The 18,650-nt window shown below is 41.3% G+C and overlaps 1 protein-coding gene across 2 annotated transcripts in view; it reads left to right on the forward strand.

Annotated features, from left to right (window-relative positions):
• LOC135558835 (arf-GAP with GTPase, ANK repeat and PH domain-containing protein 3-like) overlaps window positions 1-18,650 on the forward strand; it is a 242,799-nt gene that overhangs the window by 216,474 nt on the left and 7,675 nt on the right. For both annotated transcript variants that reach the window (XM_064993002.1, XM_064993001.1), the window contains exons 14-16: window positions 2,709-2,863; window positions 4,821-4,911; window positions 5,085-5,307. In XM_064993002.1, the coding sequence (XP_064849074.1) occupies window positions 2,709-2,863; window positions 4,821-4,911; window positions 5,085-5,307 (469 nt within the window). The remainder of the gene's footprint in view (window positions 1-2,708; window positions 2,864-4,820; window positions 4,912-5,084; window positions 5,308-18,650) is intronic.

Genomic DNA, 18,650 nt, shown 5'->3' on the forward strand with positions numbered 1-18,650 from the left:
ATGACAGTGTTGTTAACAAGAGGCTAAGCTTGTGAGTGAATATATTTCTTTCATTTCATTTGCGATTTTCATGAATTGTTAACGTTGCGTTATGCTAATGAGCTTGAGGCTATGATTACGCTCCCGGATACGGGATTGCTCGACGCTAGAGGTTAATTTGTACTTGCCATATATTTTTCAACTGTGCTGTAATGCTTCACAAAAGTTCTGAGCATTCTATTCTCATAGTTTCTAGAGATTGTAAATTAAAGATAAATATTTTTGCTAAAATAATTATTATATTATTGATCGGCTCTGACTTTTCAAATCACCCAGTATTGCTACCTGCAGCGTTAGCTCTAGGTAAATGTTGCAATTCGTCAGCCATTCCTGGACCTGTGACCAAAAACAAGCTACATATGGACAGTACCAAAATAAATGATCTAATGATTCTGCCTCCCTGCAGCAAAATTTGCAGAGCTGGGAAGGTTGTATCCCCCTTATATTTATAACATTCTATTGGTTGCAAGGATTTTGTATAATCATTTAAATTGAAAAATTCTACGTTTTGAGTCCGGCATCGTTTTCCATGTGCCATGGAATCGGTACATCGAAAATCTCTTCCCAACTATTTTTCAATTTATGTGGCACAGCTGTCAATGTTTTGATCCTTAAATGAGACTGGTATATATTTGTATTTATCCCAATTGTCCTTAACGACATAATGGTACACGTTCCCCAAGTGCACCCCCCCAAGCTCAACTCAAAAGATGGCGCACAGAATGCAAAAATATTCTTAGAAATACTTAACCTCCACACATTAACAAGTCCAATAGCTCAAATGAAAGTTAAACACATTGTTCATCTACCCAGCGAGTCAGATTTCTAAAATGTTTTACGGCGAAAACATAGCACATATGTATATCAAACCACCACTAGGACACATACAATATGTAGCCATATTGTCAAGCAAAAAACACAAATCACAAACGCAGGATTAAAAGAAAAATAATTCACTAACCTTTTGAAAATCTTCATCAGATGACAGTAATAGGACATGTTACACAGTACATTTATGTTTTTTTCAATAATATACAATTTATATCCATAAATCTCCGTTTACATTAAGCCATGTTCAAAAAATGCTACAGAAATGTACGGAGAAATTATAGAAAGCTCCACCAGATAACGCCAGATAACAGCAATACACATCATAAACTTTGACTAAATATACATGTTCTACATATAGTTAGAAAGATACACTGCTTCTTAATGCAACCGCTGTGTTACATTTATTTTTAACGTTACAGAATTCGTTCACTATGCAATAATCTGAGGCGGCGCTCAGACATAAGCAATATTTCTCTGCTATGTTGGAGTCAACAGAAATACAAAATTACAACATAAATATTCCCTTACCTTTGATGGTCTTCGATCAGAATGTAGTGGAAGGAGTCATACTTACCTAATATAACGTTTGGTTTCAGTTCGTGTGTCTTTGTATTAGCACCTGGCCAACATGCGGTGAAATTGCAGAGCACGCAATTCAAACTACAGAATTATAAATATTTAACTTTCATAAAATCACAAGTGTAATACATCAGAATAAAGCGTAACTTCTTGTTAATCCAGCCACTGAAACAGATTTCAAAAAGGCTTTACCGCGAAAGCACACCACGCGATTATCTGAGGACAGCGCCCCGCATACAAAACCATGAAAAACATATTTCAACCAGGCAGGTGGTACACGAAAGTCATAAATAGCGATATAATAAATGCCTTACCTTTGACGATCTTCTTCTGTTGGCACTCAAAAAGGTCACAGTTAAATCAGAAATGGTCCTTTTGTTCGATAATGTCCTTCTTTATATCCATAAAAACTCAGTTTTGCTGGCCCGCTTCAGTCAATAATCCACCCAGTTTCCCTCCATCAAAATGCATACAAAATGAATCCCAAACGTTACTAATAAACCTTTCCAAACAAGTCAAATAACGTTCAGAATCAAACCTTAGGTACCCTAATATGTAAATAAACGATAAAATTTAAGACAGAGAATCGTTATTGTCTTTACTGGAGGAAAATACCAAAGAACGCGCTCTCATTCACACGCTTGGAAACACTACAGCCAAAATGGGAGCCACCTAGAAAAACTACATTTTGTGGCTCATTTTTCCAAAAACCAGCCTGAAACTCTTTCTAAAGACTGCAGTTCCTAGGCTTCCACTCGATGTCAACAATCTGGGAGGACTTCACCTTCGCCTCTGGAGCTCTGTCAGAGTGACCATCGGGTTCTCGGTCACCTCCCTGACCAAGGCCCTTCTCTCTCGATTGCTCAGTTTGAGTCAGGAAGAGTCTTGGTAGTTCCAAACATATTCTTCAGACAATTCCTTCAACCTCATGCCTTGGTTTTTGCTCTGACATGCGCTGTCAACTGTGGGACCTTATATAGACAGGTGTGTGCATTTCCAAATCATGTCCAATCAATTGAATTTACCACAGGTGGACTCCAATCAAGTTGTAGAAACATCTCAAGGATGATCAATGGAAACTGGATGCACCTAAGCTAAATTTCAAGTTTCATAGCAATGTTGGGGTATTGTGTATAGATTGATGAGTAAAAATTTTATTTAATCCATTTTTAATAAGTTTGTAACGTAACAATGTGGAAAAAGTGAAGGGGTCTGAACACTTTCCTAATGCACTGTACATGTGGGTTTATGTTTTCTAGAGTCGGAGGAGTCGTTTGAGTTCATTATCGTGTCTCTGACGGGCCAGATGTGGCATTTCGAGGCATCTACGTTTGAGGAGAGGGAGCTGTGGGTCACAGCTATCGAGAGCCAGATCTTTGCCAGCCTGCAGTCTTGCGAGAGCATGAAGAATAAGGTGGGCATGAGAGACAGTGAGGAAACTGTGGGCCTGTCGAGTCATGATTAGTTCAGGGTCAGGAATTGTTCTTGACCACGTGACTTGGCTATGAAAATCTCTGGTTGCTAATCAGGATTTGATTTGATTTGATTTTGATCTATTTTAGTCCCCATTTAGACTAATCTTCCAAGAGTCCTTAAACATTAAAATACAATTTATAATACGAACACATTTTCACATATAACACACTATTACAAACATACATAATATACTAACACAATGACCCAATAAATACTTAATCTAAAACAATATTGATTCTTCATCTACTATAGTCCCACAACATTTCTATGTATTATATTTAAATTGTTTTAAAATAATGTTTAAATTTATGTATTGAAAGGTTTCTAGTTTGCTCAGTTAATTTATTCCATTTCTTTATTGCTCTAAATCGAAATGTTCTATTGCCTATTTCTCTTTTCTGTCTGGACAACGCATAGATGGTGGACAATCTATTCCTAGTATTTACGGAATGTCTGTCTCTTACCAACTGAATACCGTTGCGAATAGAACTTGGCAGTTTTAAATTATGTATATTATGAAATAAAATAAGCATGTTTTTTGCAATTATTCTGTCGATTGATGACCAACCAAGAACACTGCGCATGACTGCAACAGAAGAACCATATCTCCACCTTAAAACAATCCTTGCTGCTCTGTTCCTGTGCATTCTGCAGCCTCCAAACTTCACTTAATGATGCATTTCCCCAGACCACAGAACAGTAGTTAACCTGACTCTCAATTAATGCTTGTGTTATTTGCTGAATAATTTTTCCTGTTAAATATTTAGCTATCCTTCTGATTATGCATGCTGTTTTAATATTTTGTTTTGTTACATAGATTAGTTATTTGAGACGACCATGATAAGCAGTTGTCTAGTTGCACTCCCAATAGTTTGGTTTCTGCCACTTCTTCAATTTGTACTCCCATAATTAATTGTATCCCATGCTGTTTTGGCTTTTTCCTAGTTGAACAGACCAACATAACTTTGGTTTTCTTGATGTTTAAAATAAGTTTGTTTTGGCAAACCCACTCCCTGATATTTTCCAAATCTCCTTGTAAAGCTTGCTGTACCTGTTTAACCGATTGTCTTGCTGCATAAATTGTAGTATCATCTGCAAATATAGTACCTTGAGTTTCAGCTAAGGCATATGGAAGATCGTTGGTATATATTAAATAAAGAAATGGCCCAAGGCAGCTGCCCTGAGGTATTCCACAGTTTAACATGAGGGGAAGAAAATGAACCATTGATATAGGTGGACTGTTTCCTGTCAGTTAGATATGACTGTACCCAATTAAATGCTACCTCCTTAAAACCATAATGCATTAATTTTATCAAAATTATTTCATGATCCACTAAATCAAATGCTGCACTGAAATCTAAAAATAGTACACCCACACCCACAAAATGATGTGTGAATGCAAAATTCTCCCTCTCCCCACACCCTTCTCTCTTGCCCTTCTCTCTATCCCCTCCCCTCTCTCTCCCCCCCCCCCAATCTTCCTTTCTCTGAGCTGCCATGTGTTGGGCTGTGTGTCAGACAGGTGCAGTGCAGCGTGGGGGAGCTCTTATTAGAGCTGACAGACATCAGAGATGGGAACACGGCCTGTGTCAGAACACAGGGGAGGAGACGCAACGCAACACCGACTCAATTTCATATAATGCCCACTCTCTCTTCTCTTTCTCTCTCGCTCTCTCTCCTCCTCCTCTCTTTCTTCTCTTCCCCTCTCTTTACCCTTGTTTTCTCTCAATGATCACTCGGCCTTCAAAGCCTCTAGTCCTCTCTCCCCTTCTGTTTTGTGCTGTGTAGCCAGCTGAAATCCTGTCTCCTTCATTCTCTCACTGAAAAGCAATGATGCCTCACACACGGAGTCCCTCTTGCATACCTGTTTATAACTTCTCTCTGCTCCCCCAAAGTCCCGGTTAGGCAGCCAAAGTGATGCAGCGTCCATTCAGTCCATAAGGAACGTGAGAGGGAACAGCATCTGTGTGGACTGTGATGCAGCCAGTGAGTACAGTAATTTCTCAACATTCAAGCTATATGTCAATGATTCCTAATACTTTACGTGCCAGGTATTGTATATAACATGATGTCTCCAGATTGCTATGGGCCAGATATCACCCTTGCTTATTAGTAACTAACATAGGGCTAATTTTGATCCTCTCCTCCTCCTCTCCCAGACCCGGACTGGGCCAGTCTTAACCTGGGGGCTCTGATCTGTATCGAGTGTTCAGGGATCCACAGGAACCTGGGGACCCACCTGTCAAGGGTCCGTTCCCTGGACCTGGATGACTGGCCCGTGGGGCTCAGCATGGTGATGATGGCTATAGGCAACGCTATGGCCAACAGTGTCTGGGAAGGGGCCCTGGAGGGGTACACCAAGGTGGGCGCTGACAGCACCAGGTCAGTAACCCACATCTCTCTGTTTGTGTGTGTTTGTTTGCCATCTGCCGTATGCCAGCTTTGTTGGAGGGATTTTGAAACTGTTTGGAAATCCCCACATATTGAGCAGGTTTCCCCTAGAGCAGACCCTGGTTCCCACCCCTCCTTCTCCTCTCTGCTGGGGCACCCAGGTCTGGTCCCCTCTTCCCGCTCCCCAGTGAGGGTTGTTTGTCTCTGGGTGACAGTTAAGGCCCAGCGCGTCTCTCTGACTAATGACCCTGTGTGTGGATGAGCAGGTAATTAAGGAGCCCATTATGGTGTTTAAGCCCGCCCCAGGGGCCAGGCCCCTGGCCCCAGAAGGGCCCTGTCACATATCTATCACACAGAGGCCCCCCATCACACTCTCTGTCCCACTGTAGAAGACAGGTCTGTAGTGCCTGTACTGTTGGTGACCTAAATTAAGAGAATATGTAAAGATATACTACTTAAGTGATCAACGACTTGGTTTTTGATTTGCTGGTCTCATTGTTAAAAATGTTTGTACTGCAGTTACTAAAATGGTATAGTCATTTGAAATGAACATTTGTCAGTAAGACAAGTGTGGATAGATAGACTGAAAGTCAATATAGTTGTATTGTAAAAGTCAGTAAAGTAATATTGTTACCCTGCACATTGTACATTTGGTATTGGCACTGATCCTGTATATAGCTTCCTGTCTTATTTCTTGTGTTTTCTTTCTTTATATTTCTTTCTTTCTTTATATATGTATGTATGTATGTATGTATGTATGTATGTATGTATGTATGTATGTATGTATGTATGTATGTATGTATGTATGTATGTATGTATGTATGTATATGTGTATATATATATATACACATATATATATATATATATATATATATATATATATATACACATATATATATACACACATATATATACACATATATATACACACACACACACACACATATATATATATATATATACACACACACATATATATATATACACACACACATATATATATATATATATATATATATATATATACACACACATATATATACAGTGCCTTGCGAAAGTATTCGGCCCCCTTGCACTTTGCGACCTTTTGCCACATTTCACACTTCAAACATAAAGATATAAAACTGTATTTTTTTGTGAAGAATCAACAGCAAGTGGGACACAATCATGAAGTGGAACGACATTTATTGGATATTTCAAACTTTTTTAACAAATCAAAAACTGAAAAATTGGGCGTGCAAAATTATTCAGCCCCCTTAAGTTAATACTTTGTAGCGCCACCTTTTGCTGCGATTACAGCTGTAAGTCGCTTGGGGTATGTCTCTATCAGTTTTGCACATCGAGAGACTGAAATGTTTTCCCATTCCACCTTGCAAAACAGCTCGAGCTCAGTGAGGTTGGATGGAGAGCATTTGTGAACAGCAGTTTTCAGTTCTTTCCACAGACTCTCGATTTGATTCAGGTCTGGACTTTGACTTGGCCATTCTAACACCTGGATATGTTTATTTTTGAACCATTCCATTGTAGATTTTGCTTTATGTTTTGGATCATTGTCTTGTTGGAAGACAAATCTCCGTCCCAGTCTCAGGTCTTTTGCAGACTCCATCAGGTTTTCTTCCAGAATGGTCCTGTATTTGGCTCCATCCATCTTCCCATCAATTTTAACCATCTTCCCTGTCCCTGCTGAAGAAAAGCAGGCCCAAACCATGATGCTGCCACCACCATGTTTGACAGTGGAGATGGTGTGTTCAGGGTGATGGGCTGTGTTGCTTTTACGCCAAACATAACGTTTTGCATTGTTGCCAAAAAGTTCAATTTTGGTTTCATCTGACCAGAGCACCTTCTTCCACATGTTTGGTGTGTCTCCCAGGTGGCTTGTGGCAAACTATAAATGACACTTTTTATGGATATCTTTAAGAAATGGCTTTCTTCTTGCCACTCTTCCATAAAGGCCAGATTTGTGCAATATACGACTGATTGTTGTCCTATGGACAGAGTCTCCCACCTCAGCTGTAGATCTCTGCAGTTCATCCAGAGTGATCATGGGCCTCTTGGCTGCATCTCTGATCAGTCTTCTCCTTGTATGAGTTGAAAGTTTAGAGGGATGGCCAGGTCTTGGTAGATTTGCAGTGGTCTGATACTCCTTCCATTTCAATATTATCGCTTGCACAGTGCTCCTTGGGATGTTTAAAGCTTGGGAAATCTTTTTGTATCCAAATCCGGCTTTAAACTTCTTCACAACAGTATCTCGGACCTGCCTGGTGTGTTCCTTGTTCTTCATGATGCTCTCTGCGCTTTTAACGGACCTCTGAGACTATCACAGTGCAGGTGCATTTATACGGAGACTTGATTACACACAGGTGGATTGTATTTATCATCATTAGTCATTTAGGTCAACATTGGATCATTCAGAGATCCTCACTGAACTTCTGGAGAGAGTTTGCTGCACTGAAAGTAAAGGGGCTGAATAATTTTGCACGCCCAATTTTTCAGTTTTTGATTTGTTAAAAAAGTTTGAAATATCCAATAAATGTCGTTCCACTTCATGATTGTGTCCCACTTGTTGTTGATTCTTCACAAAAAAATACAGTTTTATATCTTTATTTTTGAAGCCTGAAATGTGGCAAAAGGTCGCAAAGTTCAAGGGTGTCACGTCTGGTCAAGGTGGGTGGAATCAGGCGCAGAGAGCAGAAATGCGAATAATAAAGTTTATACTCCGGTGTACAAAACAACAGTCAACCCAAAAGAAAGACAGGGTGAAAATCTCCAAGACAGGGAAAAGATAACCGGGAGAAAAACAAACAGCAAACACCGACAGACAAAATAACAATCCCGCACAAAACACAAGGGCTGTTTTTATTAGTTATACTATTTTAATATTAATTACTGCACTGTTGTGTAGAGCATGCCCGTTATGTTCAGTTATGTTACTGAACTTGTGCATGTGACAATAAAACTTGAATTTATAGAAATATAAACTAACTTGTAAATGTACCTTCAAATGCTCTTGTAATAAAGGTGATGACAGCTATTGTTGCTTGACATTGCATATCAAGAGGACAAATGTTTCAAGTTTGTTTTAATGTCACGTGCACAATACAGTGAAATGTCTTTCCTGCGAGCTCTAAACCCAAAAATGTAGTAATCAATATAAATTTAGTGCTAAAAATAACATCATGTAGAATAGAAACACACGAGAAATAGAAATAAGAACACGAGAAGTAAGTTAGCTATATACAGGGTCAGTTCGAATAACATATTTACAATGTGCAGGAACACTGGAGTGATATAGGTAGATATTGTATATTGTAAGATATTGTATATTGTAAGGTCACTAGGTATATTTTGTTGTTGTATTTTATTAGGATCCCCATATTTAGCTGTTGCAAAAGCAGCAGCTACTCTTCCTGGGGTTCACACAAAACATGAAACATAATACAGAATGACATAATACAGAACATCATTAGACAAGAACAGCTCAAGGACAGAACTACATACATTTTCTTCTTAGGGATCAAATCCCGCTAACGGGATCGATTTGACAACATCATGTGAAATGGCAGAGCACCAAATTAAAATGAAATGATTATAAATATTAAACTTAGATGAAATTACACATGCAATACACCAAATTAAAGCTATACTTGTTGTTAATCCAGCCGATGTGTCAGATTTCAAAAAGGCTTTAGGGCGAAAGCAGACCATGCTATTATCTGAGGACAGCACCCCATCAAACAAACACAGACAATCAGAATTCAACCAGGTGCGACACTTCTGTTGGCACTCCAATATGTCCCATAAACATCACAAATGGTGCTTTTGTTGGATTAATTCCGTCGTTATATATCCATTTATTTGGCGCATTTGATCCAGAAAAACACTAGTTCCAACTCGCGCAACATGACTACAAAATATATCAAATAAGTTACCTGTAATCTTTGTCCAAACATTTCAAACAACTTTCCTAATAGAACTTTAGTTATTTTTTTACGGAAATAATCAATCAAATTTAAGACGGGATAAACTGCGTTCAATAGCGGATAAAAACAAAGTGGAGCGAGCTTTCAGGTCACGCGCCTCTAACAAACAGTACACTTCACTCGACCCTCGTTCAAGCATTTCGCTACACTCGCATTAACATCTGCTAACCATGTGTATGTGTATGTGACAAATAAAATTTGATTTGATTTGATTTCTGAACTGCCCTACTTCTTCATTACATAAAGGAAAAACACCAACCAATTTCTAAAGACTGTTGACATCCAGTGGAAGCGATAGGAACTGCAAGCAAGTGCCTTAGAAATCTAGATCCCCATAGAAAATCCATTGAAAAGAGAGTCACCTCAAAAAAAAACAATTTCCTGGATGGTTTGTCCTCGGGGTTTTGCCTGCCAAATAAGTTCCGTTATACTCACAGACATCATTCAAACAGTTTTAGAAATGTCATAGTGTTTTCTATCCACATCTACTAATAATATGCATATCCTCGTTTCTGGGCCTGAGTAGCAGGCAGTTTACTTTGGGCACGCTTTTCATCCGGACCTGAAAATACCGCCCCCCAGCCTGGAGAGGTTAAAAAGGCACACGTAGCCGACATATCAATGCATACACACAAACTATCTAGGTCAAATGGGGGAGAGGCGTTGTGCCGCGAGGTGTTGCATTATCTGTTTTTTTAAACCAGGTCTGCTGTTTATTTGAGCAATATGAGATGGAAGGAATTTCCATGCAATAAGGGCAGCCACACCATTCATTACAGCCACACCATTCTACAGCCACACCATTCATTACCAGATTCAGCTGAGGTCTAGGACTTAGAGAGAGCAAATTAAGTGAGTGTGCGTGTGTTGGTGTGTCGGTGTGTGTGTGTACAGTCCTGTGAGTGTGCATAGAGACAGTGCAAAAGAAAAAAAGAAAATACAAGGGTTAACTCATTGTCCAATTAACCCTTTAGTTAGCTATTTAGCAGTCTTATGGTTTGGGGATAGAAGCTATTCAGGAGACTGTTGGTGTCAGACTTGATGCACCAGTACCGCTTTCTGTGCAGATGCAGAGAGAACAGTCTATGGCTTGGGTGGCTGGAGTCTTTAACTATTTTACGGGCCTTCCTTTCACACCGCCTGATATAGAGTTCCTGGATGGCAGGGAGCTCAGCCCAAGAGATGTACTGGGCTATCCGCACCACCCTCTGCAGTGCCATGCGACCGAGGGAGGTGCTGTTGCCATACCAAGCAGTAATATAGACGTGTCGTGTGTGTGTGTGTGTGTGTGTGTGTGTGTGTGTGTGTGTGTGTGTGTGTGTGTGTGTGTGTGTGTGTGTGTGTGTGTGTGTGTGCGTGCGTGCGTGCGTGCGTGCGTTATCTGTGTCCATAGAAAGATGTCGTATCCTCTTCGATCCATTCTACCCAACTCAGGGCAGCTTTGAGTTGAGTGATGGCCCACGATTACTTATTGAATGGTTTGTGGGCTCCAGTATTCCGCCACCCTGGACTTGATGAAAGATTATTGATACTGATTCCTCTGTCTCACCTCTGTCACTGTTCCTATATCGCCCTGGGTAGGAATGTTTTTCATTGTCACGAAAATCACATCTCATTCTGTGTGAGCACATGCATCTTTGTTTAGTCTGTCAAACAAATAACGATAATAATCCCATTATTATCATAGAGGAAAGAGGTTGTTGCCATTATCTCATCGGTAATCATCAATTGATGATTATTGAAATCAGGATATATATTTTGCTTTACGAAAGAGGAATATTTTTTTAAAATCAGAAATCTGATGAAGAAAGGAGATACCATTATCTTGGCCCTGCCTCTATATCACCTCAAAGCATCTATTGTATAAATTTAGGAGACAAAAAGGGGAATTAATATATTATCTTGCTTCTGATCCCCACCATTACTTTGTTGTCTCATCCATACAGATGAAACATTAAGATTACATATACAGATCTCTATTGTCTCCACACTAGCTCCTCCCCTGGGCTCGAAGTGGTTCTGATGTTAATTGTGTCACTGTGGTGACATGGAGCAGCTTTGTGATGGCACCCAGGCAGCTGGTGTAGCCTTCCCACCCCACCTCCTCCTAAACATTAGTGACACCTAATCTAAACGACTCAGTAACTACCTGAAGATGAGCCTCACATCTGATTGAATGTCTCCTGCGACACTAGTTCTGCCGGCTCGCATTTTGAAATGTTAACTTAAAAGGTGTTCATCCGCAAGATTAGCTTAGCTTTTTAGGAATTCTTATGTGAAAGAGGTCTGCACCGATTTGCTTTGTGGTCAGGTTTATGTAGATATCGGTACTCATCGTGTAGGCTAATGTTGTGGTGGGATTTTGTAGTGGTTTGTATCTTTAAAGAACCAAAATGCATTTTGTATTTTTGATCAGTGCCGTCAACAGCTTTCAGAGAGAGTTTTACATGTATCACCCACTAATTTAATGAAGTCTGAATAAGAAAGATGTTGGTATTGGTGTGCCATAAAAGGCGTGTGTATACATCAATAGATCATGACATATATTTCTCCTAGGCCATAAATCTCATAGAGAAATGAAATCTTTCTCCAGTCAGCATATTGGAAGGGAGCTGTTCCTTTAATTAGTGTCTGCCAGTCGGAGTGTTTTCCACGCCACCTCTAATTGTCTGGCACACACGTGAGAGGAAACACTATACACTCACACTCCTAAGAGAAAACATTATGTGCACACACGCTCGTGAGAGAAAGCAGCACACACACACTTGTGAGGGAAAACACTACTGACTATTTTGACGGGGAAGGAAGAGGGGGGGCTCCACCTCACACACACACACACACAAACCTCTCTTTCCTCCCCCATGTCTCATTTGGGGGTGGAAGATGTCTGGGAGCGTAGACGGATGTGGAAGGCTATCCCTCACCGATGCTGCCCACCTCACTGTCACCTCTCTGTCGGTTGTTGTGCCGCGCGGCGCCCTCGGCCACGGCCAGGTAATAGCTCTGCTCTGACGACCAGAGTGGAGAGAGAGCGAGTAAAAGAGCCCGCCTCCTCCTCCACTTTGTTTCAGAAATAATTTGCCGCTCCTGCATGCCGCCTGCAGGGTTTGCACGGTAATAAAAATGAATCACACCACTAACCTCTCCCAACCTGCTCCCTCTTTTTTAACTCCGTCCTTCCTGGACGGATACACGGCTGGGTGAATGGAATTGATACTGCATCCCTCCACTGTCATCCCTCATATTCTTCCCTCATTCTCATCCCTAATTCTCAGCTGTTATAAGAATCACCAACCCAGTGTGGATGGCAGAAAGGGCTGTAGTTTAGCCTGTTCAAGGATCCAAACTATAATGAGCCAGCTATAACCTCTCTCCTGTAGAACAGCTCCAGTCCCTAAACCAAAGAGCGCTGAGCCTTTCCGGATACTCACAGGTTAGGGGTGCGAGGAGCGCCAACCGGCAACTATCCAACTCTCCAAAGAGGCTTTAGAATAGCTGGCCTTGCCAGGAGCCCTGGTGGAGGTGGGGTAATTCATTTAGACTAATTAATGAGCGGAGCTGGGGTCTCCCGTCCAGTTCAGCACCGTGCCGTGGCAGTCTCTCCAAATGAAACCCACAGGTCACTGATTAGCCCAGCCTGCCCTGGAGATGATTTGTCACTAATTACCCAATATGCCACGGGTTTCAGCACCAGCCAGGTATATAGGAGAATTTAACTTGCAAATGTAATTTTATTTGTTACGTACACAGTTTACTGCAGGGCCAACTGAAGCAAATTACTGTCAGTGTTTTATTTTCTATTTTAAATTCTGGAGTATAATTAAAGCAACATTTACCATATGCCATTGGAATCTGGAGCAGTGGAAATGCGTTCTCGGGAGTGATGAAACATGCTTCACCATCTGGCAGTCCAACGGACGAATCTGGGTTTGGCAGATGCCAGAAGAACACTACCTGCTCAAATGCACAGTACCAACTGTAAAGTTTGGTGGTGAAAAAATGTTTTTTTATGTTTCAGGTTAGGCTCCTTAGTTCCAGTGAACTTAGTTCCAGTGAAGTCTTAACGCTACAGCATAAAATTACATTCTAGATGATTATGTGCTTCCAACGTTGTGGCAACAGTTTGGTGAAGGCCCTTTCCTCTTTCAACATGACAATGCCCCCGTGTTCAAAGCGAGGTCCATACAGAAATTATTTGTCGAGAATGGTGTAGAAGAACTTGACTGGCCTGCACCGAGCCCTGACCTCAACCTCATCGAACACCTTTGGGATGAATTGGAATGCTGACAGTGAGCCAGGCCTAATTGCCAAACACATCATTGTCCGACCTCATTAATGCTCTTGTGGCTGAATGGAAGCAAGTCCCCGCAGTCAGCAAGTCCAACATCTAGTGGAAAGCCTTCCCAGATGAGTGGAGGCTGTTCTAGCAGCATAAGGGGGGACCAACTCCATATTTATGCCTATGATGTTGGAATGAGATGTTCGACGATCAGATGTCCACATACAGTTAAAGTCGGAAGTTTACATGCACTTATGTTGGAGTCATTAAAACTTGTTTTTCAACCTCTCCACACTTTTCTTGTTAACAAACTACAGTTTTGGCAAGTCAGTTAGGACATCTACTTTCTGCATGACACAAGTTATTTTTCCAACAATTGTTTACAGACAGATTATTTCACTTATAATTCACTTTATCACAATTCCAGTGAGTCAGAAGTTTACATACACTAAGTTGACTGTGCTTTTAAACAGCTTGGAAAATTCCAGACAATTATGTCATGGTTTTAGAAGCTTCTGATAGGCTAATTGACCTCATTTGACCTCATTTGAGTCAATTGGAGGTGTACCTGTGGATGGATTTCTAGGCCTACCATCAATCTATTTTCTTGACATCATGAGAAAATCAAAAGAAATCAGCCAAGATCAGAAAATAAATGGTAGACCTCCACAAGTCTGGTTCATCCTTGGGAGCAATTTCCGAAAGCCTGAAGGTACGACGTTCATCTGTACAAACAATAGTACGCAAGTATGAACACCATGGGACCACGCAGCCATCATTACGCTCAGGAAGGAGACGCGTTCTGTCTCCTAGAGATGAACGTAGTTTGGTGTGAAAAGTTCAAATCAATCCCAGAACAACAGCGAAATACATCAGGTACAAAAGTACATTTGTGGGCAGAACATTTGTGGGCAGAACAGAAAAAGCGTGTGCGGACAAGGAGGCCTACAAACCTGACTTAGTTACACCAGCTCTGTCAGGAGGAATGGGCAAAAATTCACTCAACTTATTGTGGGAAGCTTGTGGAAGGCTACCCGAAACGTTTGAGCCAAGTTAAACAGTTTAAAGGCAATGCTACCAAACACTCAATTAGTATATGTAAACTTCTGACCCACTGGGAATGTGATGAAAGAAATAAAAGCTGAAATAAATCATTCTCTATACTATTATTCTGACATGTCACATTCTTAAAATAAAGTGGTCATCCTAACTGACCTAGGACAGGGAATTTTTACTTGGATTAAATGTCAGGAATTGTGAAAAACTGGGTACAAATGTATTTGGCTAAGGTGTATGTAAACTTCTGACTTCAACTGTACGTTTGGTCATGTAGTGCAACTACATTTGATGACTCATTTCATTTCAAATCCATCTGATTAAAGGAAGGCTCATTTGTGTCAAGCTGGGTGAAATGAATTAATTCTGTAAGTGGTGTTTGTCGTAAGTGACTGGGTGCATGTGTGGTGTACATGTCATTGTCCCAGCGTTGTGTTGGAGAGGACAGGGGCAGTAGGGGGTTAACAGCGAGAGCATTTAAGGGTGTTAGTCTTCTCTGGCACAAAAACACAGCCGCTCCATCATGGGGACGGTGACAACCTCATTAATGTCACAATATATTCAACTCGTCCTGCCCTGTCTGCTGCTAGCCCAAGGCTCACAGATGCTCCTCTACTGGCCTCTCAATAGAACAACTGGCCAGACCGTTCAACCAGACTGCTCAACCAAACAAAACAACAGTCTCATTCTAGAGCCATACTATAGAACCACTATCTCTGGCCCAACATTCTACAGTATGTACATAAGTAAAGGAGGGTTTATCCTAGAAAGCTATATTCTAGATCATGTGTGTTATGTAGTTGTTATTCTTGGTTAAGGATAACGTCTAAACTGTACCCCTGTTGTTGACTGTAGTGAGTCTCATTTACTGGGTTGCTCTCTCATTTTTCGCCCCTAGCAACCTTTGAAGCTCTGGGGCCCTGCTTTCTCGCTCTGTTGTGTGTTTTTTCTCTCCCTTTTGTTTTTCTCTCTTTCTGTCCCCTTCTCCCAGCTCTCTCTCTCTCTCCCTCCCTCTCTCTCTCTCTCAATATGTGAAAGTGAAATGGCCGGCTGTTGCATGGGAATCTGTCCTATACAAGCCGCCCCCTCCCACTGCGAGGGGTGTTTAGATTGCCTAGTCCCCCTCCACCACTCCTTCACTCTCAGTGAATCTATTTGATGTGTCCGCAGTGAATGTTGAGAGGCAGGGAGGGAGGGAGGGAGGGGGCTGGGGCTTACTCTGATTGTTTAGGAGGAACAGACTGTGTTTGAAGGATGGGGTGGTGTGTGTGTGTGCATGTGTGTGCGTTTGGTGGTGGTAATGGTGGGATGGACATCCTGATTCCTCCCTTAATGTGTGGACCAATCAATGGCACCTTTATTAAAGGAGGCCTGGAGTGGTCATTCTCTGGTCTTTGTCTATTCACTACTATTTTACTCAATGCTACCATGGTCCCGCCCCCTCTGTCTCAGCCTCTCTTTCCCTCAATAAATCCCTATTTGTCTTTGTCTTTGGAGCTTGACTAATTATCCTTGTTTGTTCCTCTTTATGTGGATGCAGTCATGTGTTGTTGACTTCGTGGACTGGGTTGAGGAGAATCATTCCGCCATTTGCCACTTAATTAAGCGGAGGTCAGAATCCTGTTGCTCAGCTCAGGAACTAAACGTGCAGAACTCGTATAGAATTATAAAAGGGCTTCAGCGCTTATTTTATTCTGCAACTGATGCCGCTCTTATATAAATTTGGAATTAGGATTGAAAAGTAGAGAACAGCCTATTTGACCGTTTTGTGTCCTCTGTGCCTTTCGAATTTAGTCCTGATACTGTAATCTCTGCTTTGTTTTTTTAGCAAACTTTTGGAACAAATGTCAGCTACAAGGTGGTAAAGAAAGTATAGTCATTGCGCACACAGACATAACACTGAATTACCGAGGAAGTTCATGCTGCTCCAAGCAGTAATGCTTTATTGTTTAAAGAGACATTATTGAGATCTTTACTCTCACAGTCTCTCTTCTGCAAGTCCCCTCTGTCCCCTAAGCAACAGAGGATTTTTTTTATAGCAAGTATGTGTGCAAGGCTAGCGAATGCAGTGTGTGTGTGTGCATGCGTGAGTGCATGTGTTTCACGGTGTGCGCGTGTGTCGAGGGTAACCATCGGCTTGGTTTCCTGAACATCATCCCCTGCTTACGAAGTTCACTCTCTATCTCCTCTCCTTCTCCCCCTCTTTTCCCCTCCCGCTTTGACATGCTAAATCTTGCCGATTTTTATTTTTCTTCCTCCTGCGGAGTGGAAGTGTCCTTTTCAAGGATCTCGGCTTTCCCCCTGACTGCCTAAACCCTGCCTATGTTTGGATTGTTGTTCTATTTCAAACAAAAGACAGAGGCGGGATTACCATTTCACTTCCTCTCACGGACTATCTTTCAAGTGGTGTAGCAGTTGAGGAATCTGGGTCACCACCGCTGTCCGCTTCACTTTTTAAAAGTTTTTTTAAAAGGAACTCTATAGTACCAGCGTGGTTACATTTGGACCCCTACTACTGGGATTGAGGTCTTTTTGTGGCTTCGAGGCCTTGTATTCACAAATAGGATATAAAATCAGTTTGCCTTTTAGATTGTTTTGAATAAGATTTAACAGGGAGGACCTGATCCCAGATCAGCCCTCCTACTTTGAGACTGCTTTGTGAGTATGGGCCTTGGGCTCCTTTCTTGGACCTTGACATCTTCTTAATGGTTCTCAGCCTTTTTGTTTCACATCCCGGCGCTAACTTTCTGCCTCATTTAGCTCATGTCAATTCACTGGGCTCTCCTCCCTAGATCTGGGATCCCATTCATTCAGTGGGTTAGCTCTCGGAGGCAAACCTTGGCTAACTGCCCGATTTGACTTCATCACAAATTCCAGATTCTACCAAAACAAAATATTAGGCAGTACATCTGACTATTACCAAATCGATCACATATAGTTTAACGTTCGACACGTACTTGATTCTCGGGTTTCAGAAAAGGGCTGGGGAATGTTTTTAAAAGGACTTGGATCCTGTGTTTGAAAGTGAGAACCAGGGGGGGGTGGGGCTGTCAGCCTCCTAACCAGAGCAATCCGCTGGTTCTGGTCTGCCATTGATCCGCTACCGGCCTTGTTCTCACATAATGACAGACTGGAGTTTGATGGAGGGCTTACACCAGAAAACTACTGGCTGCTCCAATCGCTGCTCCAATCGCCATCCTTAAGAAAATAGTTATTCACCCACAAGAGAGATCCTTTTCCCCACTGTTTTAATGCTTTTCAGGAAGTCGTAAGGCGAGTTTAGAGGTATGCCTGTACCATTGAGCTAATTTGAAGAATCGCATAAGTAACACTTAACTTAACCTTGAGGTATAATGCTTTATAACGGGTTATAAGCATGTATGCAGGCTTTGTGGTATTACTGAACTCCACACTAAACATTAAAACAATTTCCCTTCTCCCAGTGTAATTGGACATCCTTTAATGTGTAAAGGACAATGCAAGAGTTCAGGGTGACTGCTTTATCTGCCCAGCTGAGCTTTATGAACTATTAATGGTGGTTAGCAGTTAATCAAATTCCGTGCGGGCACTGACGAAGGCACCTGTGATGTGGGCCAGGTCTGTCAGTGGAGAGGAGAGGTAGGCTAATTAACCCCTTTAGTTAATTAAGGCTGGTGCTGCTGAAAGCTACTGGGCCTGGCAGGTGACACACTGTACTATACATTGCATTCGGAAAGTATTCAGACCCCTTGACTTTTCCCACATTTTGTTACGTTACAGCCTTATTCTCAAATGGATTAAATAAATAAATAAAAACTCACCAATCTACACACAATACCCCATGATGACAAAGCAAAAACAGATTTTTAGAAAATTTTGCAAATGTATGAAAAATAAAGAGAAATACCTTTTTTACATAAGCTTTCAGACCGCTTTGCTATGGAGCTCAGGTGCATCCTGTTTCCATTGATCATCCTTGAGGTGTTTCAACAATTTGATTAAAAATAAAATAACATTTGATTTGTCACATGCGCCAAATA

This window comes from Oncorhynchus masou, chromosome 17, assembly GCF_036934945.1.
Source record: "Oncorhynchus masou masou isolate Uvic2021 chromosome 17, UVic_Omas_1.1, whole genome shotgun sequence".
Taxonomy (NCBI): domain Eukaryota; kingdom Metazoa; phylum Chordata; class Actinopteri; order Salmoniformes; family Salmonidae; genus Oncorhynchus; species Oncorhynchus masou.